The 25,283-nt window shown below is 43.4% G+C and overlaps 6 protein-coding genes and 1 long non-coding RNA gene across 7 annotated transcripts; 4 read left to right on the forward strand and 3 right to left on the reverse strand.

Annotated features, from left to right (window-relative positions):
* Positions 1-2,475: 2,475 nt before the first annotated feature.
* Positions 2,476-6,165, reverse strand: Dhit (regulator of G protein signaling double hit). Its single transcript, XM_030384751.2, has 6 exons — positions 5,253-6,165; positions 4,856-5,179; positions 3,235-3,312; positions 3,117-3,178; positions 2,773-3,061; positions 2,476-2,703 (listed from the first exon to the last, which is right to left on the reverse strand). Exons 2-6 carry the CDS (start codon positions 5,176-5,178, stop codon positions 2,619-2,621), a joined length of 837 nt encoding a protein of 278 aa, XP_030240611.1. The 5' UTR covers position 5,179; positions 5,253-6,165; the 3' UTR covers positions 2,476-2,618.
* A 534-nt stretch (positions 6,166-6,699) lies between these two features.
* LOC149091029 (uncharacterized) lies at positions 6,700-7,386 on the forward strand. Its single transcript, XR_016197169.1, has 2 exons — positions 6,700-6,838; positions 6,906-7,386. It is a non-coding gene; the product is annotated as an uncharacterized LOC149091029 (long non-coding RNA).
* Positions 7,263-10,709, reverse strand: LOC108654170 (ribosome biogenesis protein BOP1 homolog). The gene is made up of 5 exons (XM_018105274.3): positions 10,532-10,709; positions 9,135-10,470; positions 8,582-9,069; positions 8,227-8,522; positions 7,263-8,164 (listed from the first exon to the last, which is right to left on the reverse strand). The coding sequence occupies exons 1-5, from the start codon at positions 10,628-10,630 to the stop codon at positions 8,011-8,013; spliced, it is 2,373 nt and encodes a 790-aa protein (XP_017960763.1). The 5' UTR covers positions 10,631-10,709; the 3' UTR covers positions 7,263-8,010.
* A 314-nt stretch (positions 10,710-11,023) lies between these two features.
* On the forward strand, positions 11,024-12,216 carry Ubc10 (ubiquitin conjugating enzyme 10). Its single transcript, XM_018105287.2, has one exon. The coding sequence runs from the start codon at positions 11,255-11,257 to the stop codon at positions 11,717-11,719; it is 465 nt and encodes a 154-aa protein (XP_017960776.1). The 5' UTR covers positions 11,024-11,254; the 3' UTR covers positions 11,720-12,216.
* On the reverse strand, positions 12,150-14,452 carry aft (cap methyltransferase 2). Its single transcript, XM_018105275.3, has 3 exons — positions 14,123-14,452; positions 13,920-14,066; positions 12,150-13,864 (listed from the first exon to the last, which is right to left on the reverse strand). Exons 1-3 carry the CDS (start codon positions 14,408-14,410, stop codon positions 12,206-12,208), a joined length of 2,094 nt encoding a protein of 697 aa, XP_017960764.1. The 5' UTR covers positions 14,411-14,452; the 3' UTR covers positions 12,150-12,205.
* Positions 14,453-18,116: 3,664 nt separating this feature from the next.
* Positions 18,117-19,151, forward strand: LOC108654850 (anaphase-promoting complex subunit 13). The gene is made up of 3 exons (XM_018106428.2): positions 18,117-18,276; positions 18,594-18,740; positions 18,805-19,151. The coding sequence occupies exons 1-3, from the start codon at positions 18,265-18,267 to the stop codon at positions 18,886-18,888; spliced, it is 243 nt and encodes an 80-aa protein (XP_017961917.1). The 5' UTR covers positions 18,117-18,264; the 3' UTR covers positions 18,889-19,151.
* On the forward strand, positions 18,965-24,883 carry fab1 (1-phosphatidylinositol 3-phosphate 5-kinase fab1). The gene is made up of 7 exons (XM_018106426.3): positions 18,965-19,510; positions 19,572-21,888; positions 21,951-23,891; positions 23,953-24,118; positions 24,181-24,338; positions 24,400-24,561; positions 24,625-24,883. The coding sequence occupies exons 1-7, from the start codon at positions 18,965-18,967 to the stop codon at positions 24,810-24,812; spliced, it is 5,478 nt and encodes a 1,825-aa protein (XP_017961915.1). The 3' UTR covers positions 24,813-24,883.
* Positions 24,884-25,283: the final 400 nt, after the last annotated feature.

A 25,283-nucleotide genomic window follows, 5' to 3' on the forward strand; every position in this document is an offset into this window, starting at 1 on the left:
TTTCTAAAGTAAAATTAAGTCTAGGTATGTAATTGTTTAAAAACTAAATAAAATTAGGAATTAATTAATAGTAATTATTTTATAAAAATATTAAGCAAATAATTTTTAAATCAAAAGCTTTTTTTGTAATATTTCGAAATGCTTTTGCATATTGTGCAACACTGATAATAGTGTTGATGGTCATACATAAAAATAAATGATAATCGCTCATGGTTAATTTAAAAAAAAATAAAAAATAAAATAAAAACCTATTTAATATTAATTTTATAATTTGTATTTATTTATTTTTAAATTTTTTAAATTTTGATTGAATTTGCTTCATTAAATTAATAATTTTGACGTTGAAATATGTGAAGCATTGCCAAATCTTATGTAAACAAACTCTGCAAAATATATTTAAGCTTCGGCTATGCCAAAAAATTCATATTTATACACGTTCATTAAGTGAAAAAGGGGTATATTGGTTTCTATGCAAGGTCCCCTATTGATGTAGGCTCGACTGTATCTAGCAGGCACGCAACGCTAAGGTCTTGAAAAACCTATAGACTCTAGTATCTTCTAATATGAGCCTCAAATTCTTCGTATAGTAGCATTCAAGCTGGACACTCTTTGATTGAAATTAAAGATCTGAAATCCCTAGACTTTCAAAATGTAGCAAAGATATTATTGTTCAACTTCTCTATAAGAGATATATCTCACAGACTCATTAGAAAGAAGGCGTGGCAAATCGATAAGTGAAACTATATATCTACCAGAGTTTTCTGAACCAAAGTCCCTAACATTTTAGTATACAACCATCAGTTCGAGGCAGATCGGATTGCATCGAGATCTTATCCAAGCCGTGAACAAGTATTCTGCAGTCGATAACAGCCGATTGCAGTGTTCTCTCCTCTCATGCTAATACTGAAGTATGTTGAATGCAAGAAAAACTAACGCGCTGCAGCGTGTGAATTTTTGGGGTATGTTCGTTTGACGTGGGGCAAATGCATGGCTGAAGGGGCGGGGCAGAGGTGAGTTTTGCTGTATTTGTAGTATCATCTTGATAAGCCCAGTTCGCAGTTGCCTGTGTGCATGTGTATGTGTGTGTGCGTGTGTGTGTGTGCGGATAGTAAACGCAACTGCTTTGTATGTGATACATATACATATATATATATACATATATAATATATATATATGATATATCTCTTGCGGAGTTGGCAGTGATATTGCGAAACGTTTTTACTTTTCCTTTTTACTTTTTTGTTGTTATTTCTCTTAAATATGTTTTGTTGTTTATGTTTTTTTTTTATCGATTTGAAATCAATGCAAATAAAATACTTAGTAAACGCGCAGAGAGTTTAGTTGCGTGCGCTTCGAGTCCGATTAGGAGACAATTTGTTAAGAACTTTTTGACGTTATCATCTTTCTTTGTTTTTCATTTAAAATAAATGTACAATAAATATGTAGTAGTATATGCTGTTATAAACATGAGACACAATTCAAATTGTCTTGATTTCGAGTTCGTATTACTATTTAAATAATATATAGATATATATATATGTATATATATTTGTAATATTATTTCCTTGTGAAAACTAACGAACTGCAATGCCATGTCACAACGTAATCGCAACTAAATTGCTATTAATTTAATTAATATTATTTAATTTTTTTTTTTCAAAGTTTTTTGTTGTATCTCTTTTTTTTTTTTTATTTACAGAATGCTTCGATGTTGCTAGTCATATATATAAATATATATATGTGATTTGTTTTTTATATGATCTAAAATGTTTTTCAAGACTAATTAAGTTACAAGTATAAATGTTAAGTATAATACGTTTTTTAAAAATGTTTGCTTATATTTTTTGGTTTCTTTGGTTTTTCTCATTTTTGTTTTGGTTTTTGGAAAAGTATTTGCGTTAAAGTTGTTTGTTTTGGTTTCAATTTGATTAATACGTCTTAGTATAAACAATTATTACAATATAATGCTAATTGTTTCGCAATCTGTTTAGACTGGATACCAGACTGGGCCAGACAATACAAACTAATATACATTATACAAATATTTGTAACTTATATCTGTTTCTTAAAGTTTCTCCCTAGAAATGCCTGCTGTATATGCTATATATATATATATATAGTTGGTATTATCTAACCCGTTGCCCGTTTTAAAGTTTAACAACTAAGTTTTCTTTTCTTTTCTTTTTATATAAATTGCCTAGTTTGGTTTTTTGTTTTTCTTTTGGTTTCTTAATTTTTTGTTAACGACTAGAACATTGTAAAGAAGGAATCGGTTTCACATAATGCATCATATATCGTCTAAGTTGGTTGTTGCGTTGCCCTATATATATGGTATCTATCCCGCTTAGAGTCAATCGTAATTGTTGCCACTGCTTGCATCGATCGTCAGCTAACTTGTATATATCTCTCTATATATACTTTGCTCTTGGAATTAGTTGTATTTATTAAGTTTTTATGACATATTGCTTCTATATATTTTCTTTTCTTCTTAAACAAAAGCTGAGCGAACGACGGCAGGACAGCGGCTACATTTGTCGCCTCGACTCTAAGGATCATCCCAAACACATAATAAAGAATACTAAAGTTAAGAGAAAGTCCGAAATCAGTTAAATAACATTCTAAGTGGGACTATCCGCCTTGGAGCCGGCATTCGAATTGTCTTGCAGTTGAGCGAGTGTCTTGTACTTTTGCGAGTTTAGGAATCTGGGAAGAAAATCGATATGTTTATAGAGTTCTCTTAGATCTCTTTATATGGAATATAGGTAATCTTACCTGGGATATGAGTCTCTGTGCATCAGCGTATAGATTTGTATTTGAGCTTCGTCAAAGGTGCGAGTCGTCGGCTCTATCATATTCCGATTGACAATCTCCCGAACTCGCGAATCGAGCGACACCTCACGCGGCGATAGTATCGATATATAGTCCTCATATATCAGGCGCGCCTTCTCCTCCACCACCTCGGGACTGTTCTCCTTCTTCAGATCCTCGCAAGCTAACCAGAACAGTATGTTCTCCTCACTAAATTCGCTCCGCAGAAAATCACGAAACACTTTGCGACCATCTGGAAAATATTTCCATTATCCAGGTATACTTATATGCATATATTTGTAACTTACTTGAATTCGTCATTAGTTTATCAAAGCTTTTACCCCAACTACGTATTTCTTCTAATGTGGGTCTGCAATTAAATTAAATTAAAGCTATAAATTTGATACATATTGAGATAGGACTTACTGATCGCCATCTAGGAATTCGGCGCTAACGAGATCACGTTTGGTGGGCGCATTTTCATCCGCATTCTTGATGGCAAGACTGTAAAAACCGAAAGGAAAATTAGCCATTTATGATAATAATAGTGAGATTAATTGTGAATGAGAATTAAAGTAGACTTGACATATTAACTCTATACTTCCTATACAAATCTACTTAAATAGTAGTTATATTGTCTCATTTAATTTAATTTAAAAATAAAATTAATTTGTTGACTATTGTTTTTTAGACTTCTGATATGATATGGTAGGTGACTAGAATAGATGACTTGTATATCTATTCCAAGCTGAAAGTCATATTACCTTATCAAATCGTTTCTCTAGAAACCAAAAAACGTTTGACTAAAGTCCTAAATCACCTTCATACGTATACATACATACAATATTCAACTATATAGTTATTAGCAAATATGTTTAGATTTTTCCATAATCAATACCTATAGATTATCTACTATTATTCAGTATGACTTTTTAAATGGTATTTTTTAAGTATGCTCATATCCCATACGTACAGCCAACGCTTCGTTAAGCCAAACATTGTATGTTTTTCTTTCTGCTGCATTTAAAGCTTTTTCGTGTACAACTTTGAATCAGCTTAGAGCTTTTACTTAGTGTAACTGCGTTAAGGATCACCGATATGTGCAAGCTTTTGGCTACTTGAGAAACAGCTGTTGCGAGTTACTTTAACGGTTTGGCTTTTTCTGACTTTCGTTGACTCTGCTATAATTTGTTGTTGCCAGCACAGTGGTTAACTGTAAACTGGCCACACGTTATCTACGATTAGATTTGGCTGCCTCATATCAGGTAAGCATTACAAGCACCCTCTCTACGTAGGAACTCATCAAAGTTCGTTATCTGTTTACCGCGCTTGGACAGCTTGCCAATATAACATAGATACGTACGTCCATATGTATTACTCTATGTGTGTGTGCGTGTGCTTGTGTGCTCTTGTGCGTGTGCGTGTAAGTACTTCGTATGATTAAATGCGTATAGATGGACAATAGCTAAGCATATAAAAGCGCGGGAGATGTGCCCACCTAACCAGAGAACGGAACAGCTTTCATTTTCATTCACGAAAACTTGCAACATTTTTGCAAAAACAACAACAATAGCAACATCATTAGAAACAGCTTGCCGTCATTTGTGTATGACTGTGATTTTTGAAAAATACTCTGCTCAGAGCTTTTGGCGCTCCCGCGAATTGTGAATGAAACATTTGTGTCATTTGCCTAGAGTGGAAGTGAGAGTGAAAGAGCATCAGCTGAAGAGAGTGCTTTTACTATTCGCCTAGCAAACAGAGCATTGCCAGCTGCAAATAATGATGAGAGCAGGCAGGCGATGCCCCTGACTGCGTGGGATTCACTGTGTGCGTGTGTTTTTCAGTAGGTGTATGCGTATGTGTGTGAGAGTGTATATGTGTTTAGGTAGGAACTTACCACTTAGCCCTGTTGTTGTGGTTGGACGACCCGTGGAGCAGCGGCAATGAAATAGATTCCGTTGAAATATATATACATACATATATATTGTGTGTGTGTGTATGTTACCTACATATTGTAGGAAACGGTTAAAGTGTGGATTATACTCACCAGGAGCAGGAACAACAACAGCACCAACAAAAGCAGCACGGCTTCTGTGTTTGCGGCCGCTGCAGCGGCGCATTTGATTCCTGCAGCACATTCGATGTGGCGCTCACGCTGCCCTGCAGCGTTGTGCTGGTGCCCGTTGTGCCGCCGTTACCTCCAACGCCCGCTGCGGTACTGCCAGCTCCAACTCCGACGCTCTCCTTGCTGCCGTTCCCGTTGCCATTGTTGGCCGCGGCCGCGGCCGCAGCTGCAGCTGCGCTTTGTGAGGATGCATTCATGCCGCGCAAGCGACAGCCGCTGGGCATTTCGGAGACGGTGCAGGACATACTGGACAAAATATACAAATTGGAGTTGATATCTTTCAATCATCCACACACACACCCACACATGGCACACTTACCTGCCCTTTGCGATTTACAGTTGATGTTGGTGTTTGGCGTTTGGCGTTGGCGTAGCTGCCACAGCTGCCGCTGCCGCTGGCGCTGGCGCTGCTGCTAGGCTGCCGCCCACTGCCACTGACCTACCTACAGTCCGTCTCGTTCTGCCTCTCCCACACACACATACACATACACGCTCGCAGAACAGTTGGGCTGCGCGTTGGCGTTGGGCGCCCTTTATACAGTGACAGTGAGAGCGTGTGGAAGAGAGTGAGAGAGGGAGTGAGAGTCCAGAGAGCAAGTTACGTATTTATGTTTTTGCTAATAACTTTTTATCGAGTGCTTTTGCTTGTGCTTTGGCTCTCGCGCCTGGCACGCTCTTGATTTTATTGCTGCTGCTTTGGCTGTTGTTTTTGTTTTTGTAGCTGTTGTCTTGTTGTGGTTGTTGTTGCTCTCCGAATTATTCTGTTTTTTTTTCTTGTATTTTAGTTTTTACATGAATATGCAGAGAAATATTTGGTTCTGCCTTTCGGGTGCTGCTTCTATTCCTTTGATTTTTTTATCTGACCAGGCGAAGAAGTTGGCAAAGGGAGGATGAAAGAGAAGCACATAAAACAGTTAGAATATTTATTTACTATTATTATTATTCTTATTATTATGATTTAGTATGTTGTGCAGCTCTTGACATGTCCGTTGTTGCGCGCTCTGGCTTTCGTGCGTGGGCAGGTGCTACAGATGGCACGGGTACGGGCTGCGTAGAAGGGGGAGCGACTAAAGGGGGCACTGTTGGTGGGTGTACTAGTTTATTGTCTTCTAGTTCTTGTTGTTATTGCTGTTCGCATTTACAGCGAAATTAGTTTGTAATTAGGAGCAATTGAAACGGGAATTTTATATCATGTGTTATGAAATTCTTTTTATTTTTATTTGATTTCTCTTTTAGTATTTTCTTAGCTCCAGCGAGCAGCTGGAGATTTATTTGGAATTTTTTTTTGTTATATTTATTTCTTGTGCTAGTCATTACACACACTCACACAGACACATGGCACACGATGGCGGCAGCGAGGTCGCCTGACCGTTATTTTCTTCAATATTTATGTATGCGTGCGTACATACGTATGTACATATGTATGTATATGTAAGTACATATATATTTTTTTGATTTTCGTTATGGCTTGCGTTGGTTGGGGCTGATGGGGCGTATGCGTGATTAGCTAGCCTGGCTGCTGCTGCTGTGTTGCCTGTTATTATTTTTGTTGTTGTTTGTTGTGCGTTGTGGCAGCTGCAGAGGGCAGAGCTGTTAATTGCACTTGATGCTGCTGCTTGTTTCTTAGCATTTAGCACACATACACACACACACATTCAGAGGGCAGCCGTTACATTTGCTAAAATATATATTGAACATTTTTCAATCGTGTGCGCTTCCGCTCACATTTATACAAACACATTCGCACACACTCTCACTCACACACACTCACACTGACATACACTTTGATTTGATTTTGTTTTAGTTTGTGTGTCTGCTCAATGTATTTAGGAGCAACGAATATATACAATTTCTTTTCTATTTTATTTTATTTTATTTTTTTTTTTTGCCACACTAAAAATATGTGTAGGTATTTTTCTTCTTTCTTTCTTTTTGCTCTGAATGATTTTGCTTTGATTCAACTTCTACACAGAGAAAGAGAGCCAAGGAGAGAGAACGCGAGCTATATCCAAGGGAGTGGAAGGGGAACGGGCGAGAGGGCGCGAGGCTTCAGGAGTAAGCGAGAGAGTATGAGCAAGTAGTGCAATTTAGCTAGACACTCGTTATACTTGATGATTACATTCGTTAAATTGTTGGATTCTCATATTCCAATACTTTTCACATTTTTGGCATTTTTTTTATAGCTCCACAGTTGCCATATTTTATTTGTATTTATTTATCATTTTCATTTTATTTTAATTTTTTTGGGGAGGGGGAGGGAGGGCTTTGGCTTTACCACATTATTGCCATTTCATTTTCACTGCTGCGCTTTTTTCTATACGTGTATGAATTTCTTTGCTATTTTTTTGGTTCTTTTATTTCGTATTTGTGTATGTGTGTGCGCGCTCTGATAGCCAAAACCCAAAATCCTCGACGACAACGACCGACGACGACGGCACGAGCACAAGTGCAAACGTTTCTCTTCACATGGGCAAAGGCTAGCGACTGACTGCTGATTGAAGGAAAAGCTTTCAAATAGCTATACAGTTGCTGTTGTCGGGTGGCGGAGCCGAAAGCGAGGCGATTAGATTCCTGGTACACATCGCGACATGTGCGCGCGAACGCTTTCAACCAAAAGAGAATAGGCGAAAAGCTTTTGCTCTCATTTACGCTCTCTCTCTCTCGCGCTCACGGGCTCCCACTCACTTCACACTGTACTGGAATTCGGTTGGGATTTGTGCTTTCGGGCATTGATGTTGCCGATGCTGCTTGAATTGAGCATACGAAAAAAAGAACTGTAAATGTATTGATGAACAGCAGTCCGTTGTTGTTGTTGCTAGTTCGTAATTTTACGCTCTTTTACGTTCCGCTCTTTCTCTCTGGTTAAACGACCCCCGGGGAGCAGGCGCCGAACAGTGATTGTTCGTTGGGTGGCTATGCTGACCCAGGGTTGTATTCAAGCTTTTACAAGCAGGACCCACACACCCACACGCAAGACACACACGCACCCAATGTGATTCAATTGGATATATTGTTTACTACCATTCATATTACAAATTGAGCGCTTAAAATACTAAAGATGCAACACGCTGCATGCTTTATGTGTAGAGTCGGATTGTGCAATCGGCGCCCGTGGAGAACACCCAAGGCTGCACCGGATGCCAGGTTACATCTAGGACGCCAAACTCGTCGCGTTTCTCGTGCGTCTGCAGCTTCTTTAGCGGCACTATCAATGGATTTTGAAGCAGATCACTAAAAGAGAAAAAGAGAGCATAAGCATGGCATACTTAAAGGAGCACCGACTTAAAACTCACTTATAAACCATGCCATGGGACACAATGACCGCCTGGTCATCGCTGCCGGAGGCAAACAGAGGATAGCGCAAGTGGAAGGCCACGCTGCGCACGGCATTGCGATGCAGACGCATTGTCTGATACGGTTTAGTGGATAGATCCAGATCGAACCAGAGCATCTTCTTGTCATAGGTGGAAACTAGCAGATTGTCACCTTTGGGATGTATGGACATGCCCGATATCCACTTGGAGTTGGTTAACAGCTTCTTGATCAGCTCCTGCTTTACCAAATCATAGATGCGAATGTTATGCTGAGTCTGTAAAGGAAAGGAATGAGATGCAGTGGGATGGAACGATATGGAGGAAATACACTTACTGCCACGAAGAAACAGGGCTTAACTGGATGGAAGAGCACGCATTGTATCAGGCCCTTGCTCTTGGAGAAAGGTATTTGTGAGCGTCGCTTCGAGAGCTGATGTATGAGAGCTGAGCGATTGGCGCCCTCGGGCATTACGGTGGCCAGATAATCACCGCGACCATGCCAGGTCACCTGACGTATGGGCTTGAAGTGTGTTATGACCACACGCACGCCCTTCTCCTGCTCCTCGGGCTCCGCATTGGACCATTGCACCGCTGTCTTAATGCGCTCACTCTCAATGATATCCAGATTGGGCGATTCGGCCAGCAGATCGTCTGTTTTTTTAATCAGCAGCTTGTCGCCCACCTTGGGATTGATTAGGAGCAAGCGACTGCCCGTGGCCACAGCAATAATGGATAACTTGGCATTGGGACACCAGGCAACGCAGCGGACCACATCGTTAGTCTCGATGGTGCGAATGCAACGCCCAGTGGCAATTTCCCAAACTGTAATAACAGAAATAAATAATAATAGAAAGCGATATGGCAGTAGTTACAGATGATTCACTTACTCTTGACTGTCTTATCATCGGAGCCGGAAACCAAATACTCTCCCTTCGGCTCCACGCTAACGGAGCGCACCAGATCCGTGTGGCCGCGATAGACCAGACTCTCCACTGTGGGGAATGGCTGCAGATCGCGTGGCGAAGGCAGTTTGGGTATCAGATACTCAGCATCAATATTCAATTTGACACGCTTGGCACGCGGACACAAATACAGATCCAAGCAGCGTAGGAAGCGTTCGCGCAGATAGCGGGGATACGCTGGAACGGCGCGAAGGGATTTGTATTTCTGTGGCATGAAATGTAGCTTGCGCTTGTGTGGCTCATCCTTGAGCTTGAGCCACTCCTTGGTCTCCTTCTCGTCGAAGAGGTACTCGGGCGGAGGATTATACGATTCAGCATGACCGGGCAGATCACGCTTGGGCGCGGACACAGGATCGTGTATGCGACGCATATGCTCCCGTCCCGTATCTGTTTCCCACAGCATGTAGAATTTGGGACCACGTTTCTGTTGCTTCTCGCGCTCCACTTCCTCGGTGGTCTTCATCCAGCCCATTTTAAGGGCATGCACCATGCGCGAAACTTTCTTCTTTTCCGATACCGAGGGCAGGAACGATCGCTTGTGGTCCGGTACATTCTTAATGGGCATTTTCTCCACCTCCGAGGTGAACCACTCGATCCATGGAGCGTATTCATTGTGTTCTGGATTTGGTATGCGCGACGAATTGACGCGCTTTATCAGCGCTATATCCTCGTCAGTTAGCAACACTTCCTGGCCCGTCATCGGGTCCTTCACAGTGCGCCAGAAGTTCGGATCCTCGATCTTACGCAAGAAATCATCAATTTGATCGCCCTTCGGCGGTTTAATAATCTTCTTTGCATCCCAATCGTAGCCAATGTGCTTGTATTCATCATACCAGTGCATGGGTATGTTGCCCACAGTATTTCGTATATCTTCCTCATCAGAAGTGTCCGAATCCTCGTACTCAGGCTTTGAAGGATCACGTGGAATTATCTCAATGAGGGGCTCCTTTGTCTGGGCGGCAGCTGCTTTACTACTGCTTGGCTGATCGTCTTTAGGCGTTGCTGAGGCATCATCAGCATCGCTCTCCTCGCTGTCATCATCAGAGTCATCATCTTCATCCTCCTCATCCTCATCCTCATCCTCGTCTTCATCATCATCTTCACCTTCTTCCGCCTCGTTGCTGACTTTTCTGCCCAAATAGTTACCTTCTTCGTCGCTCTCAAACTCCAGATCTTCGCTGCTGTCCGACTGATATTCTTGATCTATGCCTTCATCATCTGTAGTGTCCTCTCCAGGATCTTTTACAGCTTGCAGCAGATCCTTGCCCAAAAAATCAAATATTGAAATCTTACTTTTTTATGTATACATTTTCTTGGCTTACCTCATCTTCCTCATTCTCAGACTCTTCAGAAACTGGAGCTTGTTCGTTTGTGGGCTCAGGTTCTTTAACTTTACGTTTTACTGTCCGTTTTTTAGTCATTTTTAATAGAAAACAAAACGAAACAATTTGGCGCACGTGTTGCGGCACAAACTTCGATTGCGATTGGTAAATCGATAACATAATAGGTTTCGTTTTGTGTGAATACCAAATTTACTCAATTATGCGCTCCAAGCATTTTTTTTTTTTTGTGCCCTAACATACTTTATTCTTAGACTCATCAAGCAAAATAATTACAAATTAAAATGAATGTTAAATGATTACAATTTGTAAAGACTCACAAATGTATTAATATGAACAGGTGCATATTTGTAAAGTGAAAACATGAGCCCAACAGCTGTTGTTGTTAGTATGAGAATATCATGTGTTAAAGCAGGAAAGCAATAGTGCTATATTTCACAGAGCTGCCACATCGTTCATAAGGCAATTTAATATCGAATAACTACCTAAATAACGACAGAAACGTACTAATACTACAAAAGTCTGAGGAGAATACAAATTAAATAGAGCTTGCCACAAAATATGTAAAAAAGAGTGCTTAACTAGCACACAGTTCCTCTATATAAATCGCATACAAACGGCAACAAACTATTGCATCATAGCCAAACGGAAAACAATCAGCTGCAAGTGCCATCGATTTGCAACAATTATTATAAAGTAGAAAAAATGACTGCCCCGCGACGTCTGCGCAAGGAACTCGTAGATTTGCAGGAAAGTAGTTTAAAATCGTTTCGTGACATTAAGGCCGACGATGATAATCTGCTTCGCTGGACGGGTCTGATTGTGCCCGACAATCCGCCCTACAACAAGGGCGCCTTTCGCATCGAAATCAATTTCCCGGCCGAATATCCCTTCAAGCCACCAAAGATTAGTTTCAAAACAAAAATCTACCATCCGAACATCGATGAAAAGGGTCAGGTGTGTTTGCCCATCATCAGCACGGAGAACTGGAAGCCAGCCACGCGCACCGACCAGGTGGTGCAGGCGCTAATAGCGCTCATCAACGATCCCGAGCCCGAACATCCGCTGCGCGCCGAACTGGCCGAAGAATTTCTCAAGGACAAAAAGAAGTTTGTGAAAAATGCCGAGGATTATACCAGAAAACACAGCGAAAAGCGTCCGGCTGACTAGTGCAATTAAGGCGATAGGTGAGGCGTGTCGAGGAGAGGCGCCGGCGCCGCTTTACAAAAAGCAACCAAACTGCAAACCAGGATGAGAAATGATTAAAAAAAACCGAAAACACACATACACATACACCTACACAAATACTTATACACACCAACACATGCATACACTAGCACCTACACAAACACACACATACGAAATTACCACAAATTTTTGCTTAGAAAAAAAGATGGAATGATATATATATGTGAATATATATAATAATATATGAAAATATATATATAAATGCATAAACTGCAAGAATTCAGTTTATGCCCGCTCTTGTCAAATTTGTATAAACTCGAGAAATATTTGTAGTAGAAATTAATTTGCATTAATTGTTTTTAAATACAAGAAACCAGAAAAAAGAGAACAAGTTAAAAACAAAATTTAAAACTCAGTACATCCAACGATCATTGATCATATTTTAATGTTATAAACAAAAATACATGATTAACACACGATCGTGGCAGTCTCATTTATAGCTGGCGTCGCCGCCTCCTGCGCCTGCTCCAGACTGAAGCGAGTGGGAAACGCTTCCTCGCCGAGCATACGCCGATAGCAACTGACCAGGACGGTGTTGTTGTAGAGGATTAGGGCACTGGCAAATGGATTCTTGTGCAACTGCTGCAACGGCAACAGGCTGTGCAGGGTATCCAGCCCGTCAGTCACATCCTCCCAGAGTACACGTTGTAGCTGCTGCAGCTGCTCCAGGGCTTTAGCTTCCGTGGACAGGCCACTTAACGTTATGATCTGATTTTCAAATTGGGTTTCCGCGTAGATTTGCTCCGCCAGGAGCAACAGCACAGATGCCGCATAGTGGCTGAGGAATAGAAATGACTGGAACACGATTTTCGCTGGGCGTTGCTCCACCAGTGAGTCAACCAAAGCAACAAAGAAACGTCGCTGAACTTTATAAAATGTTGACTCATCGGCCGGGCTGTCAGGTGCGTAATCAAATGCGCGCATTATGTGATTATTGCCGTCGAAAAGCGAGCATTTTGCCGCCGTTTGCCAGAGCGGATCCAGGTCGAAGGTCTGCAGAAGACGCAAACGGAGCAGCAGCACCGGCTCGGAGGCAAATAGACTGCTCAGCAGCTGTCCAATTGGAGCACCTCGACATGGTTGGAGTTGCAGCTGCTTGACATGCAGCTTGGCATGGCTGTAGCTGCGCAGGCCAGTGGGACACTTCTCCAGTTGATTGAACTCCCGGCGCAGGCAGTAGATTTGCTTCAGCAGATCGCCTTGACGCAGATTCTCCCGTTCCGTATAGGAGCCACCATAAACTGGCACCGAGAAGCCCAGGGCCTTATTGATGTCTGCCTGCTGCACGATGCACAGCTCCTCGGCTAGCGGGCGCACCTTGTAGCGATTGTAGTACATGGAGGAGACGACGCCACGCAGCTGATGGAGATGACGCAAATAGTAGCGATCCTTGGACTCGTACGCATAGATGCTGCTCTCTATGGCCTCCTCCTGCAGCTTGAGGAACAGCCGACACGCGATGTTGTGCTGCATCAGGAAATCGTTGGGTATTTGTGACTTGGCAAACAGAGGCATCACCATGGTATCGTTTGGCTTTGCGAGTCTCGCTCGCATCGCCTCCAACAGGTGCGGCAGTCCAGGCGTATCCTTCTGATAGTTCAGGCATATCACATAAACTTCCGAATTGCCCCGCTTCGATGTGGCCGGCTTAAATATGTGCACCCGCTCGAATACACAGTTGAGCATGAACATAATGGACACGCTGCATGCCTCGAAGAGCGTAAACATTTTGATAACAAAGTTTCCACTTGGACTTAAAATGTGAAGTGCGCTCAAGATCTCTGCGAACAGGAGACGCGCCACAATCTCCTCCTGGCAATCGGGCTGCGCCGAGCAATCGATGGAGCCATCGGCTGTTATCAATTGTACACCAGCTGGCAAATCCTTGGCACAGACGTCTCTCATATGCTCAATGTTCTCCACGTTGAGCAGATTCCCAGTGAAGTCCCGGTGGAAGAGCCAATTATGGAGCGTGTGAAATATAAACCGATCGTCGGTTATCATTTCATTTAACGCATTGCCCTCATAGTAGGGATTCAGCGTAGTGGAGCGCCAATGCCAATTGACCTGCAAATGAAATTAATTGAGTTATTTACTCTCGGAATAATCCACTTCTCCGTACCTCCTCCTTTGTGTAGGTCGAGTGCAAGTAATGATTGAGTGCGGTTATAAATGCGCCTGGTGCCTCGCACAGATGCAGCGTATTCAATTCCGGTTGCTTGATCAATGGATAACGATGCAGACACTCGAAGAACTTGCACCAAGCTACCTGTCAAGCAAAGAGTTGGTAAAAATAAAATCACTCAGTCAGTAAATCCCACTCACCGTCACAAACTCCGCTTTGGTTTCGTTTTTGAGTCGCCAGGAAATTTCGCCCGATGGATCACGACGATTCGTATGTGTGCTCCACTCTTGTACGCCATAATTATTCAATTTGCTTTTCACATTGTTGAGTTGTTCCTTTAGCTCCTGCAGCGATTCGTATTGGTAGAATTCGCCGAAGAGCGGCTTTTGTGCCGGCAGCAGCCAAGCCTCGTTTCTCGGCTTCTGGTATTGAAATTTCTTTTCAAACAGCTGCTCCACCTCCTCTCGAATGTTTAGTTTGGGACGCATATTTGGCAGCTCTTAAGAAAAATGACTTTTTAGTTTTTCTTAAAAAACAAAATCCAAACAGCAGAGTTAACAGCGCGAATTGTTAACATTATCAAGAACTGTTATTAACAGTTTGAAGTGATAACGAAATTGAAACTATTAATACAGTAAATATATTTTCTCTTGTTATTTCATTGCATCAGTTTAACGTAAATTTCAATTAATCATTTAATGTTTATTTATATATTTCCATTTATTTGTTTAATGGATGTTATTACCAATTTGAAATTAACAGATAGCTACCAGCTGTAAATCTATCGATGGCTATCGACGTGCTGTTAACTACAGTTGCTTGCTTACAAGCAACAGTTGGCAGCGCGATACTTGAGGCGCCACAATTCAAATTGAAGTCTATGTTTCTCTTCAGTCAACAAGTGCTATTTTAATTATGATAAGTCAAATACTTTAAAAAAAGGAAAAACATATGTGTTTTATTTATACAAAGAATGTTTTGTTTCTTCTATTTGTAGTAAAATTTAAATGCTTAAAATTTCAAAAGGATTTATATTGATTGATGTTATATATTGTTGATTGTTTTGAAATCAACTTCTATTCCTACGCTAATAAAATATATATTATATTTAATTTCTTATATTGGGTCAGAAATGCATTGTGGCTTTGATGGAATTAATTGTTTTGATGCCTACATCAAATGCATTCAACTTTCGTCACTTCGTACTAAATAATACAATCTGAATTCCTTATTATGTGGTCTATGATTTATTCGATTAATAGTAATATGTAAAGAATTATATTTTACAAATGTTTTAAGTATATATTAAAACTAAACACCATTTAGTTTTTATTGAAAATGTTTCTTGTAAATACAAAATTCTTTTCCAATCAGTTTTCTCCAACTTATTTCCGCTTAGCTTGATGGGAATCTTTCTATTTTTCCCATTGAAAATTAGTTTCCCTTCCTTTCATAAAAATATTTCTGCATATATGTGCCTAAAATATGAAATTGGTAATTAAGAGAAATTTCTACTGTTCAGTTAGTGCTGGCATATTAGGGATAACTATAAAAAAAGAAATAGAGAATACGAAAATGAATAAAGAGAGAGAGATATTATGAAACAGACAAACGGAAAAGTATTTATGGATAAATCGATGGTTCGCCCGATGCATATAAAGCTGTGAATTAATAGAAAACAAATTGACTCGCAAGCGGAAATTGAAAATATGGGTAAGAAAAAAAGAAAGAAGCAGAATAGACAACGGTACTTTGTTAAACCTAAACCCATATGCCATATGTGAAGAAAGGGTTTTAAAGTTAATTTTTGGATATCGAAACCAAAACCAAAACCGAAAAAACTCTTTGAATCATTGCGATGATGTCCCAAACTTTGGAATTCAAATTGTTTCTCTTTTTTTTTTTTTCTTTTCTTTTTTTTTTTTTTTTTGGTCACTAAATTGGCGCGTGAGCTGCCGACTTTATAGCACTTTATAGCGAAACGAATCAGGCGACGACGTGTTCATATGAATAATAATATTCAAATTATTAAACAAATGCTTACGAATCCAAATGCATTGCAATAGCAGAACAAAAGCCACTACAATATCTTTCCCAATGGTATACACACTTTTTATATAACAACTATATACATATAAGAGCTATATGTATGTATGTGTGTAAGTGTAAGTCGGCAGAGTTATATAGTAGAAGGCAGCTCTTGGCTTGGCACGTGACTGTTTTATCTAATTGGCCATAAATACATGTATGTAATGTGCAGAGAGCTCCACTTGGCTACAGTTTACTACGAAGGTCTGGTCGGTCTGTCCGATCCGTCCGATCCGTCTGCGGCTCTTCTTTTCCAGCTAGCTCTCTATTGAAGTCCCTGTCTTCGGTTACGACTATGCATAGCGGAAGTAACGCCCTGGCTAGTGGCCAGTGGGGCTTGCATTCAATTGACTTTTTGGCTTTGACTGCAACAACAGCAACAACAACAACAAAAATTACCAATACGGCGGCAGTTTGTCGGACCCGAACGTGGACACGGCGGTTTTTTATATTTCTCTCGATTTATTTATTTTTTTTGTTGGCAACAAAATTTTATTTTAATTTCATATTTCTCTTGCTCAAAAGGGAGTTCATTAATATGCCGAGCAGGCGCCATTGCGCTAAAAACTCAGCTCTGAGCACTCAGCCAGCGTCAGCGTCAGCTACCTGCCACTGTACTGGCAGTCTGTACACACAGTGTGCGTATGTGTGTGTGTGTGTGTGTGTGTGTGCGTGTGTGAGCACCCCCACTTTGCATAGGAGGTATTTAAAGCGTGTGTATCGTCTGCTGGCAACGGGTATCAATCCCCGTTTTAGACAACATTTTTATTGTATTTCTTCTTCTTAAACTTTTGTTGAGCTGCACATCACACACACGCACACACGTGCACATAAATTGAAACTTCTTCAATTGTCGCTTTTGGACTTCTAACCGTGCCGTCGTCGTCGTCGTCGTCATTGCCGTCGTACTCGTTGCTCAGAGCCGAGGTGTGGTGCTAAGCTCGACTCATGGCTTTCAAATCAGTTGCCAATTAGTCTTCATCGTTGACGGATTACAATTGTCTCTGCCTCTTGTTCTTCTACTCCACTCTATACAAACACTCATAGCAGAAATAACACAAAATAACAAAAAAAAAAAACTTGTTAAGTGCCTATCAACAAAAAAAATAAAAGGGAGAAACAACAATAATAAGAAGACAAAAACAAGCATTTCATTGATAAAAACAAAAAAAAATACGCTTCGTTCATGCGAAATTACAACAACGAATTGATTGAAGTTCTTAAATTTGTGTTTCAAATATATATATAATCTATATTTATAAATATCTCGGTTTATCGCATCTATTGTTGAATTGGCAAGATGTCGGCATAGCTGACGTTTCAAAGCGCATTGTATAGCGCTATGCTGCATCTAGTCAGTTATTCAATGGAACAGTCATCATTTATAATGAATTCATGCAATGTTTATAAATGTTTTTTTTTAGTGGTACTCGAAGGAATTCAGTAAACCAGCAACAAGTCGTTCCATTCTCAATTGCTTATATACATTTAACATTATAAATATATGTAGTTTCTATTTAAATTTAAACTTTCTTTTCAGCACAGAAAAATACTCCCAAGGATACTAAGCCCTTAAAGGTCCTTTATAACACTAATCAATTCTCTCATCAAATCAACTTCAGGACGTGATTTGTAATGCAGGATTTTATGGATTGAAAACTTCCTCACTCCAAGTTCTATTGCCACATTTTAATTTTTAAGCAAATTTTTCATTGGAAAAGTTTGACTACTTTTGGAATTTATATTTACTTGATAAACATATTTTTAATCAATATATTCAACTAATTAATCAAATTATATATAATAAATGTAAACATAATCTCTAAATATAGCCCATTGAGTTTCTTTTCTAGACGCAACTGTTTGTCATACACAAGCATTTCACAATAACAATTTTGACATTTATAGCACAATAGCAATTGGGCAATTTGCTGTGACCACTTTATAAGCAAAATAATATAAAAAAAAAAAAACATTCGACAAATGTAAACATTTGAAAAGTAAACAGAGTAAAAAGCCCGGAATTCAATAAGCTTATGAGCTCTTAAAAAGTTCTAAAGTTGGCAGCGCCATTTTTTTGAATTTGCAGCCGTTTGGCGATATCATTTTGCCGCACTGCTTACTATCGATATTAAGCTAGCTATCGCAACAGGGCTGTTTTTCGATTAGCTTTGTCACTGTAAAAAAAGTAAACAACTGTAGAAGAGGATTAAGTAAAGCTGGATAATCTACGTAAAAACATTTACTTTAAGTGATGGATAGTCAAGTAAGTTTAATTTATAGCTCTATCGATACTTGAAGCACTTGCAACTAGAACTGTCATGGTATTGTTGTCTATAATTAATACTTCACACAAATGTGTTGCGCTATTTCGTTATCTGAGAGTGGCTTTGTGATAAATCTGCCAAATATTTACACATACATACTATTTGGACAAAACAATAGGTATTAGGGGCACAGACGGCCGTCAATGACGTAATTAACATGGCTGAGTAAATATTAGGCGCAGTTATCAGCTTATCGTAGTTACTTTTTACTTTTCGTCGAGTCTAACTAAGAGTGGGCGTTGCTATATTTTCACAGGCACCGATTGATGATCTATTATTGGACATTGTGGACAATGCTTGGCGCATGGAAGCACTGCCATACGATCAGATACTAGTACCGATTGAGAAATTGCCCGATCCAGAAGCCGATGGTGGTGATTCACATCTAACTTTGAGCGAGCAGGTGAGCAATAACCCAAAACTGATTGGCCACATGTTCCGGTGTCATAAAAATCTTTTGTTAACAGGAACAAAAGTGGACAGACTTGGCGCTTGGCTCGCTGGCACCGGATGCTGCTTTAATCGATCAACTCAATATAACAGCTATCTAACCAAGGACGAGCAGCCTCTGTGGTGGCACGTCCCCAACTTTACTAATACCACAAATCTTATTTATAACACCCCAACATGAGTAGCAGTAGCAGCAATAGTCACAGCAACAGCAGCAATAGTAATAGCAACAGCAATAACAATTCAGTACATCAGCATCTGCATTCGCCCAGTAAACTAACCGAATTCGCGCGTAATTTCGAAGATAAACCAGATTCGCTATTTGGTCGAGTGGTTAATAAAATCCAAAATGTTTATAATCAAAGCTATAACACAGTCAACGATATATCCAGCGGCACGAGCAGCAGCGTCCAAGTGGGCAAATCCAGGTTCTACGACGAACGCAAATCATCGAACATCGACAAAGGCACTTCACACTTGGACAGCGACAACACACAGAACAGCTCGTCAAGTAGTTTGAATGCAGTTCGACCGCAGCCCCCAACAACGCTGAAGTTGCGTAAAAGCAGCGAAAGCCAGAGCAGTAGCACGACAACAACAATGGACGAGACAGCCGAAGCCAACGAGCGTGTCGACCAGCTGCCCGGTGAAGCGAATCAGGTTCGCACCGTTTCCAACGTAGTCAAACACATTAGCAATATTGTTGCTTCGAAGAATAATAATGTGAGTGCAGCTGGGCAAATGAATATCGTGCAGATTATGAATTTAACCTCTGTTTTTATAGGATTTACGCAACTATAAGAAAACGGAGCTGCAGAAGCTGTGGATGCCCGACTCCAAGGCCAAGGAATGCTATGATTGTGCACAAAAGTTCACCACATTTCGTCGCAAACACCACTGTCGGCTTTGCGGGCAGATCTTCTGCTCCAAGTGCTGCAATCAGGTGGTACCAGGCAGTATTATACGCTGCGAGGGTGATTTGAAGGTGTGCAATTACTGTTCCAAGATTGTGCTCACCTCTCTGAAGTCCTCCAGCACGAACATGGATGAGAATATGCAGGCATTGCAGCAGCATTTGAGCAACAAGCTCGAGGTGCAGGATAATGCGCCCAGCACTCTATCTGCCCAGAAGCAGCGCGTGCAGCTGTCCAGAAAGACCTCGCTGGGCTATCAGGAGGAGCGTTTCAGTTCGCAGGCGAACTATACCATGTTGTCCATGGATGATCGAAAGTACATACTGCAGCAGTCCAATTCACTGATCACCCTGCACGAGGAGATGCAGCGCGAGTTGCCAGTCCAGAACTGTGGCCAGCTGCTCATCGAGTTTCTCAATACGAACAACAAGTCGGCCAACGAGGTGCAGGCTGTGGCCATACTGAATGCCATGCTGGCGGCTGGCTTCCTCGAGCCAATCGTGCCCGATGCCGAGCAGACGGAGTTCGATGCCACATTGCACTACAGATTTGCGGAGTTGCCGCGTCCAGGCGCGAACATGGCTCCTGTTTTAGACACAGGCAACGAAGGCCCCAATCCCATAAGTCCACAATTTGATAGCAGTGTGGAACCGCAGCCGCCCAAATCCATGGATGTCTCCTTGAGCTTTCAATCCGCCCACGATCTGGAAATGGAGAACGATATGTGCGCGACAGCAGTATCGACCAAACTGCTGGAATCCTACTGCAACCACGAGGAGCAGCTACTGGATCAGCTGTTGCGCGCCCATCAACTGGATGCCGAGTGGGGAAAGGTGCTGCAAACGCTCTGCTCGACGGCTGCGAATCATTTCAAGCCCGAGTACTGCACCAACGATCTCATGGACATACGTAACTATGTCAACTTTAAGAAGGTGCCCGGTGGCAGACGCAAGGATTCAGAGATTGTGCATGGCGTGGCATTCTCTAAGAATGTCGCCCACAAGGATATGGCCACGCGTGTCGAGTTTCCACGCATCCTGCTGCTCCAGTGCCCCATTGTCTACGAGCGCATTGAGGGCAAATTCGTGACCATTGAGACGGTGCTGCTGCAGGAGAAGGAATACCTACATAATGTCTGCAAACGCATCATGAAGTTCGAGCCGAACGTGGTGCTGGTCCACAAGAATGTGGCTGGCATCGCGCAAGACTTTCTGCGCACCCAAGGCGTCACCTTGGTGCTCGACGTGAAGCTCTCCGTGATGGAGCGGCTAGCGCGCACGCTCCAATGCGACATAGTCAGCTCCATTGAGTCGAACATTACCATGCCCAAGCTGGGCTACTGCAACAGCTTCCACATCCGCAACTATGCCTGCGGCAAGACCCTAATGTTCTTCGAGAATCTGAACAGTCCGCGTGGCTACACCTGCCTGCTGCGCGGTGGCAACAATGCGGAGCTGACGCGCGTCAAGAAAGTGGCCTCGGCGCTGCTCTTTGCGCGCTACAATTGGCGACTCGAGATGTCGTTCCTGCTGGACGAGTTTGCGCAGCCGCTCGCACCGAAGCCATCGATATTCGACTCCAAGGAATCCAGTCCAAACGCAGAGAACGCTGCCGAGGAGCAGCTGGAGGCGGAGCCGCAGTTGCGCTCTGTCGTCAAGCGGCCATTGGCCGAACGCAAATCGGACGAGAAATTTACGGCCGCCGTCAGTGAGAATGTGGCCGACTTCACGGATCCGCTGCGCTCCTCGCAGATCGAGTCGGTGTCCAGCTCTGCGTCCAACATCAATGTGCAGGCACTGGAGGTGGAGATGCGCTACGACAATCGCTTCCGCAATGCACTCAGCTCCACTGTGTTGTCCGTCAGTCCGTTTCTGACGTTCCCGCTGCCGTATCTGGAGACAGAGCAAGGGCGCAAATGTAAACTACGCAAACTGTTCCCGGCCGAGCTGTATTTCTCCAAGCAATGGTCCAAGTCAACTAGCGCTGTCGAGCGTCCCGATAGCCTCGAAACGGATCCACTGAAATCCAATGCCGAACCGGGCAACAAGGAGAATGAGCAGCAGCTGCTGCCCGCGCACGATTTTGTCAAAATGAAGATCACAACGCCGGTGACAAGTCGGGAAATACAGACGCTTCTGGCTGAGTTTCGCTCCTTTGGCGGTCGCTTTCCCAAAGGCAAGGCCTCGAGTAAGTGGTCAAAGAATGCGCAGTTTCCCATTTGATTCTCTACTAGTCTCTTCCTTTTGCAGTGCTCAAAAAGAAGAAGAAGATGGGCGAGGTTATACAGCGTCCGCAAAAGGTCACCGATGAGCAGCTGTACAAGGACGCACTCGATCCACAGAATCATCAGCGTTTGCCGGTGCTCTTCTGCAGCTTTCACAATAATCCGAAGGGCGTATCGTCCTTCTGCAAGCTGCCCATGCTGCTGGATATGAAATTCTATGGCCAGCATGACATCATGCTGGAGCAGTTCCTGCAACGGTACTGTTGCCTCTTCAACTCAATGTGCCCGTCGTGCAATCTGCCCATGCTCGGTCATGTACGTCGCTATGTTCATTCGCTGGGCTGTGTGCATGTCTATCTCACCGATGATTTAACGCGATCCGATCCCAAGCGCATCTACTTCACCTCCTGGTGCAGCAAATGTAACGCAACGACGCCTGCTGTGCCGCTTTCGGATGCAGCCAAGCGGCTCTCCCTGGCAAAGTATCTGGAGCTGCGCTTCCACGGCCACGCCTACGTGCGACGTCCGCTCACAGAGCCGGGCAGTGGAGCCACTGAGCAGAGCAGTCCCTGCGAGCATTCGCTGCACCGGGACTATGTGCATCACTTCAGCTTCCGTGGCGTTGGCGCCAAGTTTCAGTACACCCCTGTCGAGGTATGGGAGACGGAGCTGCCCTCACTGACGCTGCAATTGGAGTTGCCCAAGCCATTCATTGGCGTCCAAGTGCAGGAGGAGATCAAGAGCTTCTCGATACGTGGCCACGAGGTATATACGCGCATACACGAGCGTATTGCCGACCTGGCCTCCGAGGAGGAGAACTCACCGTTGGTCTCCACGCTGAAGGCCACACTCACCAAGGATCAGTTCATATTCAAGCAAAAGGTGGAGATAGTGCATACGCTCCTCACGGAGCAGACGGTCAACTCGTATGACATAGCCGACGCCCTCATCATGGCCAAGCGTGTGCTGGCCGAGAACATTGAGCTGTGGGGTCCGCGCCTGCACGAGATCGAGCAACTAGCCCAGAAGCATGCCAAGCAACCGCATCACGTCGATTCTGGCACCATATGCACCGAGGAGCTGCGGCCGGAGCAGACGGACGCCGTTGCCAGCCAGGAGCTGGCGAAGAGCAAAGCCAACAGCCAGCAATCGGATGGCATGGCTACAGTGGAGTATTCCGGCGAAGAAAATCCAGATACGGACAAGAAGCTGACCGTTGACCAGATGCTGGCCTCAACAGTGAACATGAAGAAGACCATTAAGTCACGACTACTCACCCTGCGTCAGACTGCTAATAGCCAGTCGAATCTGCTGCAGAGCCCGTTCTCTCCGCAGGAGTATCTCACCCTGCCCATGGGCTCCATACCCGTGGTGGTGCATGAGAACGATCTTAGCTCTGTGATTGCTTACAGCCTCACCTCGCCGGAGTATCAGCGCTCTTTGGCTGGTCTCAATGCTGGCGACGTAGCCAGCGGCGATGCCCAATCGAGTCCGCAGCCAAAGCACAAGCAACTGGACAGCGATGCGGACGAGCCAGTCGCAAGTGTTGACTCCGAGGAGCGCATCAAGGCGAAAGCTCAGTCCCAGCCACAACCCCAGCCCCAGCCTCCCAGTGCACATGTTACGCTCACCTTCGGGCCCAGCAGTCAGTTCCAGTGCAAGATTTACTTTGCGCGCGAGTTTGATGCGATGCGCGCCAAGTGCTTGAGTCCGCCCAAGCTGGATAGGACGCTCTATCGCCGGCTGGAGAAGAGTAAGATGCGCGAAGAGCTAAGAATCTCACAGAATCGCAACGGCTCCGACATCGAAATCGTCCGCAAGCCCAGTGATGTGTCCGGCCTGCCGCTCAAAGAGCAGTTGGACGCCGAGGAGGAGTCGCGCATTACGCTGGCGCGTAGCCTCTCCAGCAGCGTGCAATGGGAGGCACGTGGCGGCAAATCAGGCTCACGATTCTGCAAGACATTGGGTGAGCACCTACCGTACATCCCTTCTCCATTCGAAGTTCTCTAATGTTTGCTCCCTTCCAGATGATCGCTTCGTACTTAAGGAGATGGGCAAGAGGGAGATGGCACTATTTGAAAACTTTGCGCCGGAGTACTTTGAGTACATAGCCAAGTGTCAGCAGCAGCAGCAACAGCCCACATTGCTGGCCAAGATCTTTGGCGTCTTCAAAGTCAGCATTAAGAAGAAGGAGTAAGTGATGCCAACTATTGGCATCCATGTAAATACTAATTGTCTCTCACCTGCTCTTGCAGCTCCTTTGTGGAGAAGTCGTTGCTGGTTATGGAGAATCTGTTCTATGGCTGTGATATATCCGATAAATTCGACTTGAAAGGCTCTGAGCGCAATCGCCTCGTCGATCCCACCAATATGAATGGCGAGATTGTGCTGCTCGACGAGAATCTAGTGCAGAGTAAGTGCAGCAAGGGTCAGTGCGATGATGGCGGCTAGCTAATAAACCAATTGCCTTGCAGTGTCCTGGTCAAAGCCGTTGTATGTGCTGTCGCACAGCAAAACGGTGCTGCGGGATGCCTTGCAGAGGGATGCCTCGTTCTTGGAGCGCAATGAGATCATGGACTACTCCCTGCTGGTGGGATTGGATGACAAGCGTAACATGCTCGTACTGGGCATAATAGGTGCGTCTAAATCAACACACATTGCTAGAGTTTCTTATGTATTTATTTTCGTTTCTCCCTCAGATTATATACGCACGTTTACGCTGGACAAGAAACTGGAGTCGATGCTGAAGCAGACCGGCCTGCTGGGCGGCGGCATGGGCAAGCCGACCATTGTGGCGCCGCAGCCCTATAAGCAGCGCTTTATTGATGCCATGGATCGTTATTTCAACATCGTGCCGGATCGCTGGGAGGGGCTCTCTAAGATCTGACAACTGAAATCTGCTGTTGATGTCACAATAATTAAACCAAGCAGCAATTCGTTAAGCTGCTCAACAAAGCACAGTTAACATTGATTTGATAAAACGAAGTAACACGATGGTTAAATTCACATTTACCCTTAAATAGACGACATGTCCGTTCGACAATTGTTTTGCACTTGACCTACATGGGCGCCCGGAAATGGCGCCCAGTTCATGACAATTGAAAGTCGAGGCAGTCGCGGAGCTGTTGCTTTTGTTGTTGTTGTTGCGTGTGGGCAGTGCGGAAATGATTTATCCAGATTGAAAATTGCGTTGCGAATCGCTAGCGGGGTGGGGGCAGTCGAGCAGTCGTCAGGCGGATTAGGACAGCAGTGCGACTTCATTACGGATGCATGCAGGACACACGCGAAACGCTGACAGCCAGCAGCTGAGACCCAATCAATTGCATTAAGCCATGAAATGGCATGTTCTTTGCCTCCT

This window comes from Drosophila navojoa, chromosome 5 (genome assembly GCF_054131105.1).
Source record: "Drosophila navojoa isolate 15081-1374.11 chromosome 5, UAZ_NAV_1.0, whole genome shotgun sequence".
NCBI classification, from domain to species: Eukaryota; Metazoa; Arthropoda; class Insecta; order Diptera; family Drosophilidae; genus Drosophila; species Drosophila navojoa.

What these genes read in the sequence shown, in the direction of transcription:
- Dhit (XM_030384751.2), bottom strand. Translation starts at nt 5,178, where the DNA reads ATGTCCTGCACCGTCTCCGAAATGCCCAGCGGCTGTCGCTTGCGCGGC. An exon ending in GAATTCCTAGATGGCGATCA is followed by an intron (nt 3,179 to 3,234) that starts GTAAGTCCTATC and finishes ATTTAATTGCAG; the next exon opens with ACCCACATTAGAAGAAATAC. An exon ending in TAAACTAATGACGAATTCAA is followed by an intron (nt 3,062 to 3,116) that starts GTAAGTTACAAA and finishes AATATTTTCCAG; the next exon opens with ATGGTCGCAAAGTGTTTCGT.
- LOC108654170 (XM_018105274.3), bottom strand. Translation starts at nt 10,630, where the DNA reads ATGACTAAAAAACGGACAGTAAAACGTAAAGTTAAAGAACCTGAGCCC. An exon ending in CTGAGAATGAGGAAGATGAG is followed by an intron (nt 10,471 to 10,531) that starts GTAAGCCAAGAA and finishes TTTTTGGGCAAG; the next exon opens with GATCTGCTGCAAGCTGTAAA. An exon ending in AGCCCTGTTTCTTCGTGGCA is followed by an intron (nt 8,523 to 8,581) that starts GTAAGTGTATTT and finishes TTTCCTTTACAG; the next exon opens with ACTCAGCATAACATTCGCAT.
- Ubc10 (XM_018105287.2), top strand. Translation starts at nt 11,255, where the DNA reads ATGACTGCCCCGCGACGTCTGCGCAAGGAACTCGTAGATTTGCAGGAA.
- aft (XM_018105275.3), bottom strand. Translation starts at nt 14,410, where the DNA reads ATGCGTCCCAAACTAAACATTCGAGAGGAGGTGGAGCAGCTGTTTGAA. An exon ending in CCAAAGCGGAGTTTGTGACG is followed by an intron (nt 14,067 to 14,122) that starts GTGAGTGGGATT and finishes TTTGCTTGACAG; the next exon opens with GTAGCTTGGTGCAAGTTCTT. An exon ending in CGACCTACACAAAGGAGGAG is followed by an intron (nt 13,865 to 13,919) that starts GTACGGAGAAGT and finishes TTTCATTTGCAG; the next exon opens with GTCAATTGGCATTGGCGCTC.
- LOC108654850 (XM_018106428.2), top strand. An exon ending in ATCTAACTTTGAGCGAGCAG is followed by an intron (nt 18,741 to 18,804) that starts GTGAGCAATAAC and finishes TTTTGTTAACAG; the next exon opens with GAACAAAAGTGGACAGACTT.
- fab1 (XM_018106426.3), top strand. Translation starts at nt 18,965, where the DNA reads ATGAGTAGCAGTAGCAGCAATAGTCACAGCAACAGCAGCAATAGTAAT. An exon ending in TTGCTTCGAAGAATAATAAT is followed by an intron (nt 19,511 to 19,571) that starts GTGAGTGCAGCT and finishes CTGTTTTTATAG; the next exon opens with GATTTACGCAACTATAAGAA. An exon ending in CGACGAGAATCTAGTGCAGA is followed by an intron (nt 24,339 to 24,399) that starts GTAAGTGCAGCA and finishes ATTGCCTTGCAG; the next exon opens with TGTCCTGGTCAAAGCCGTTG.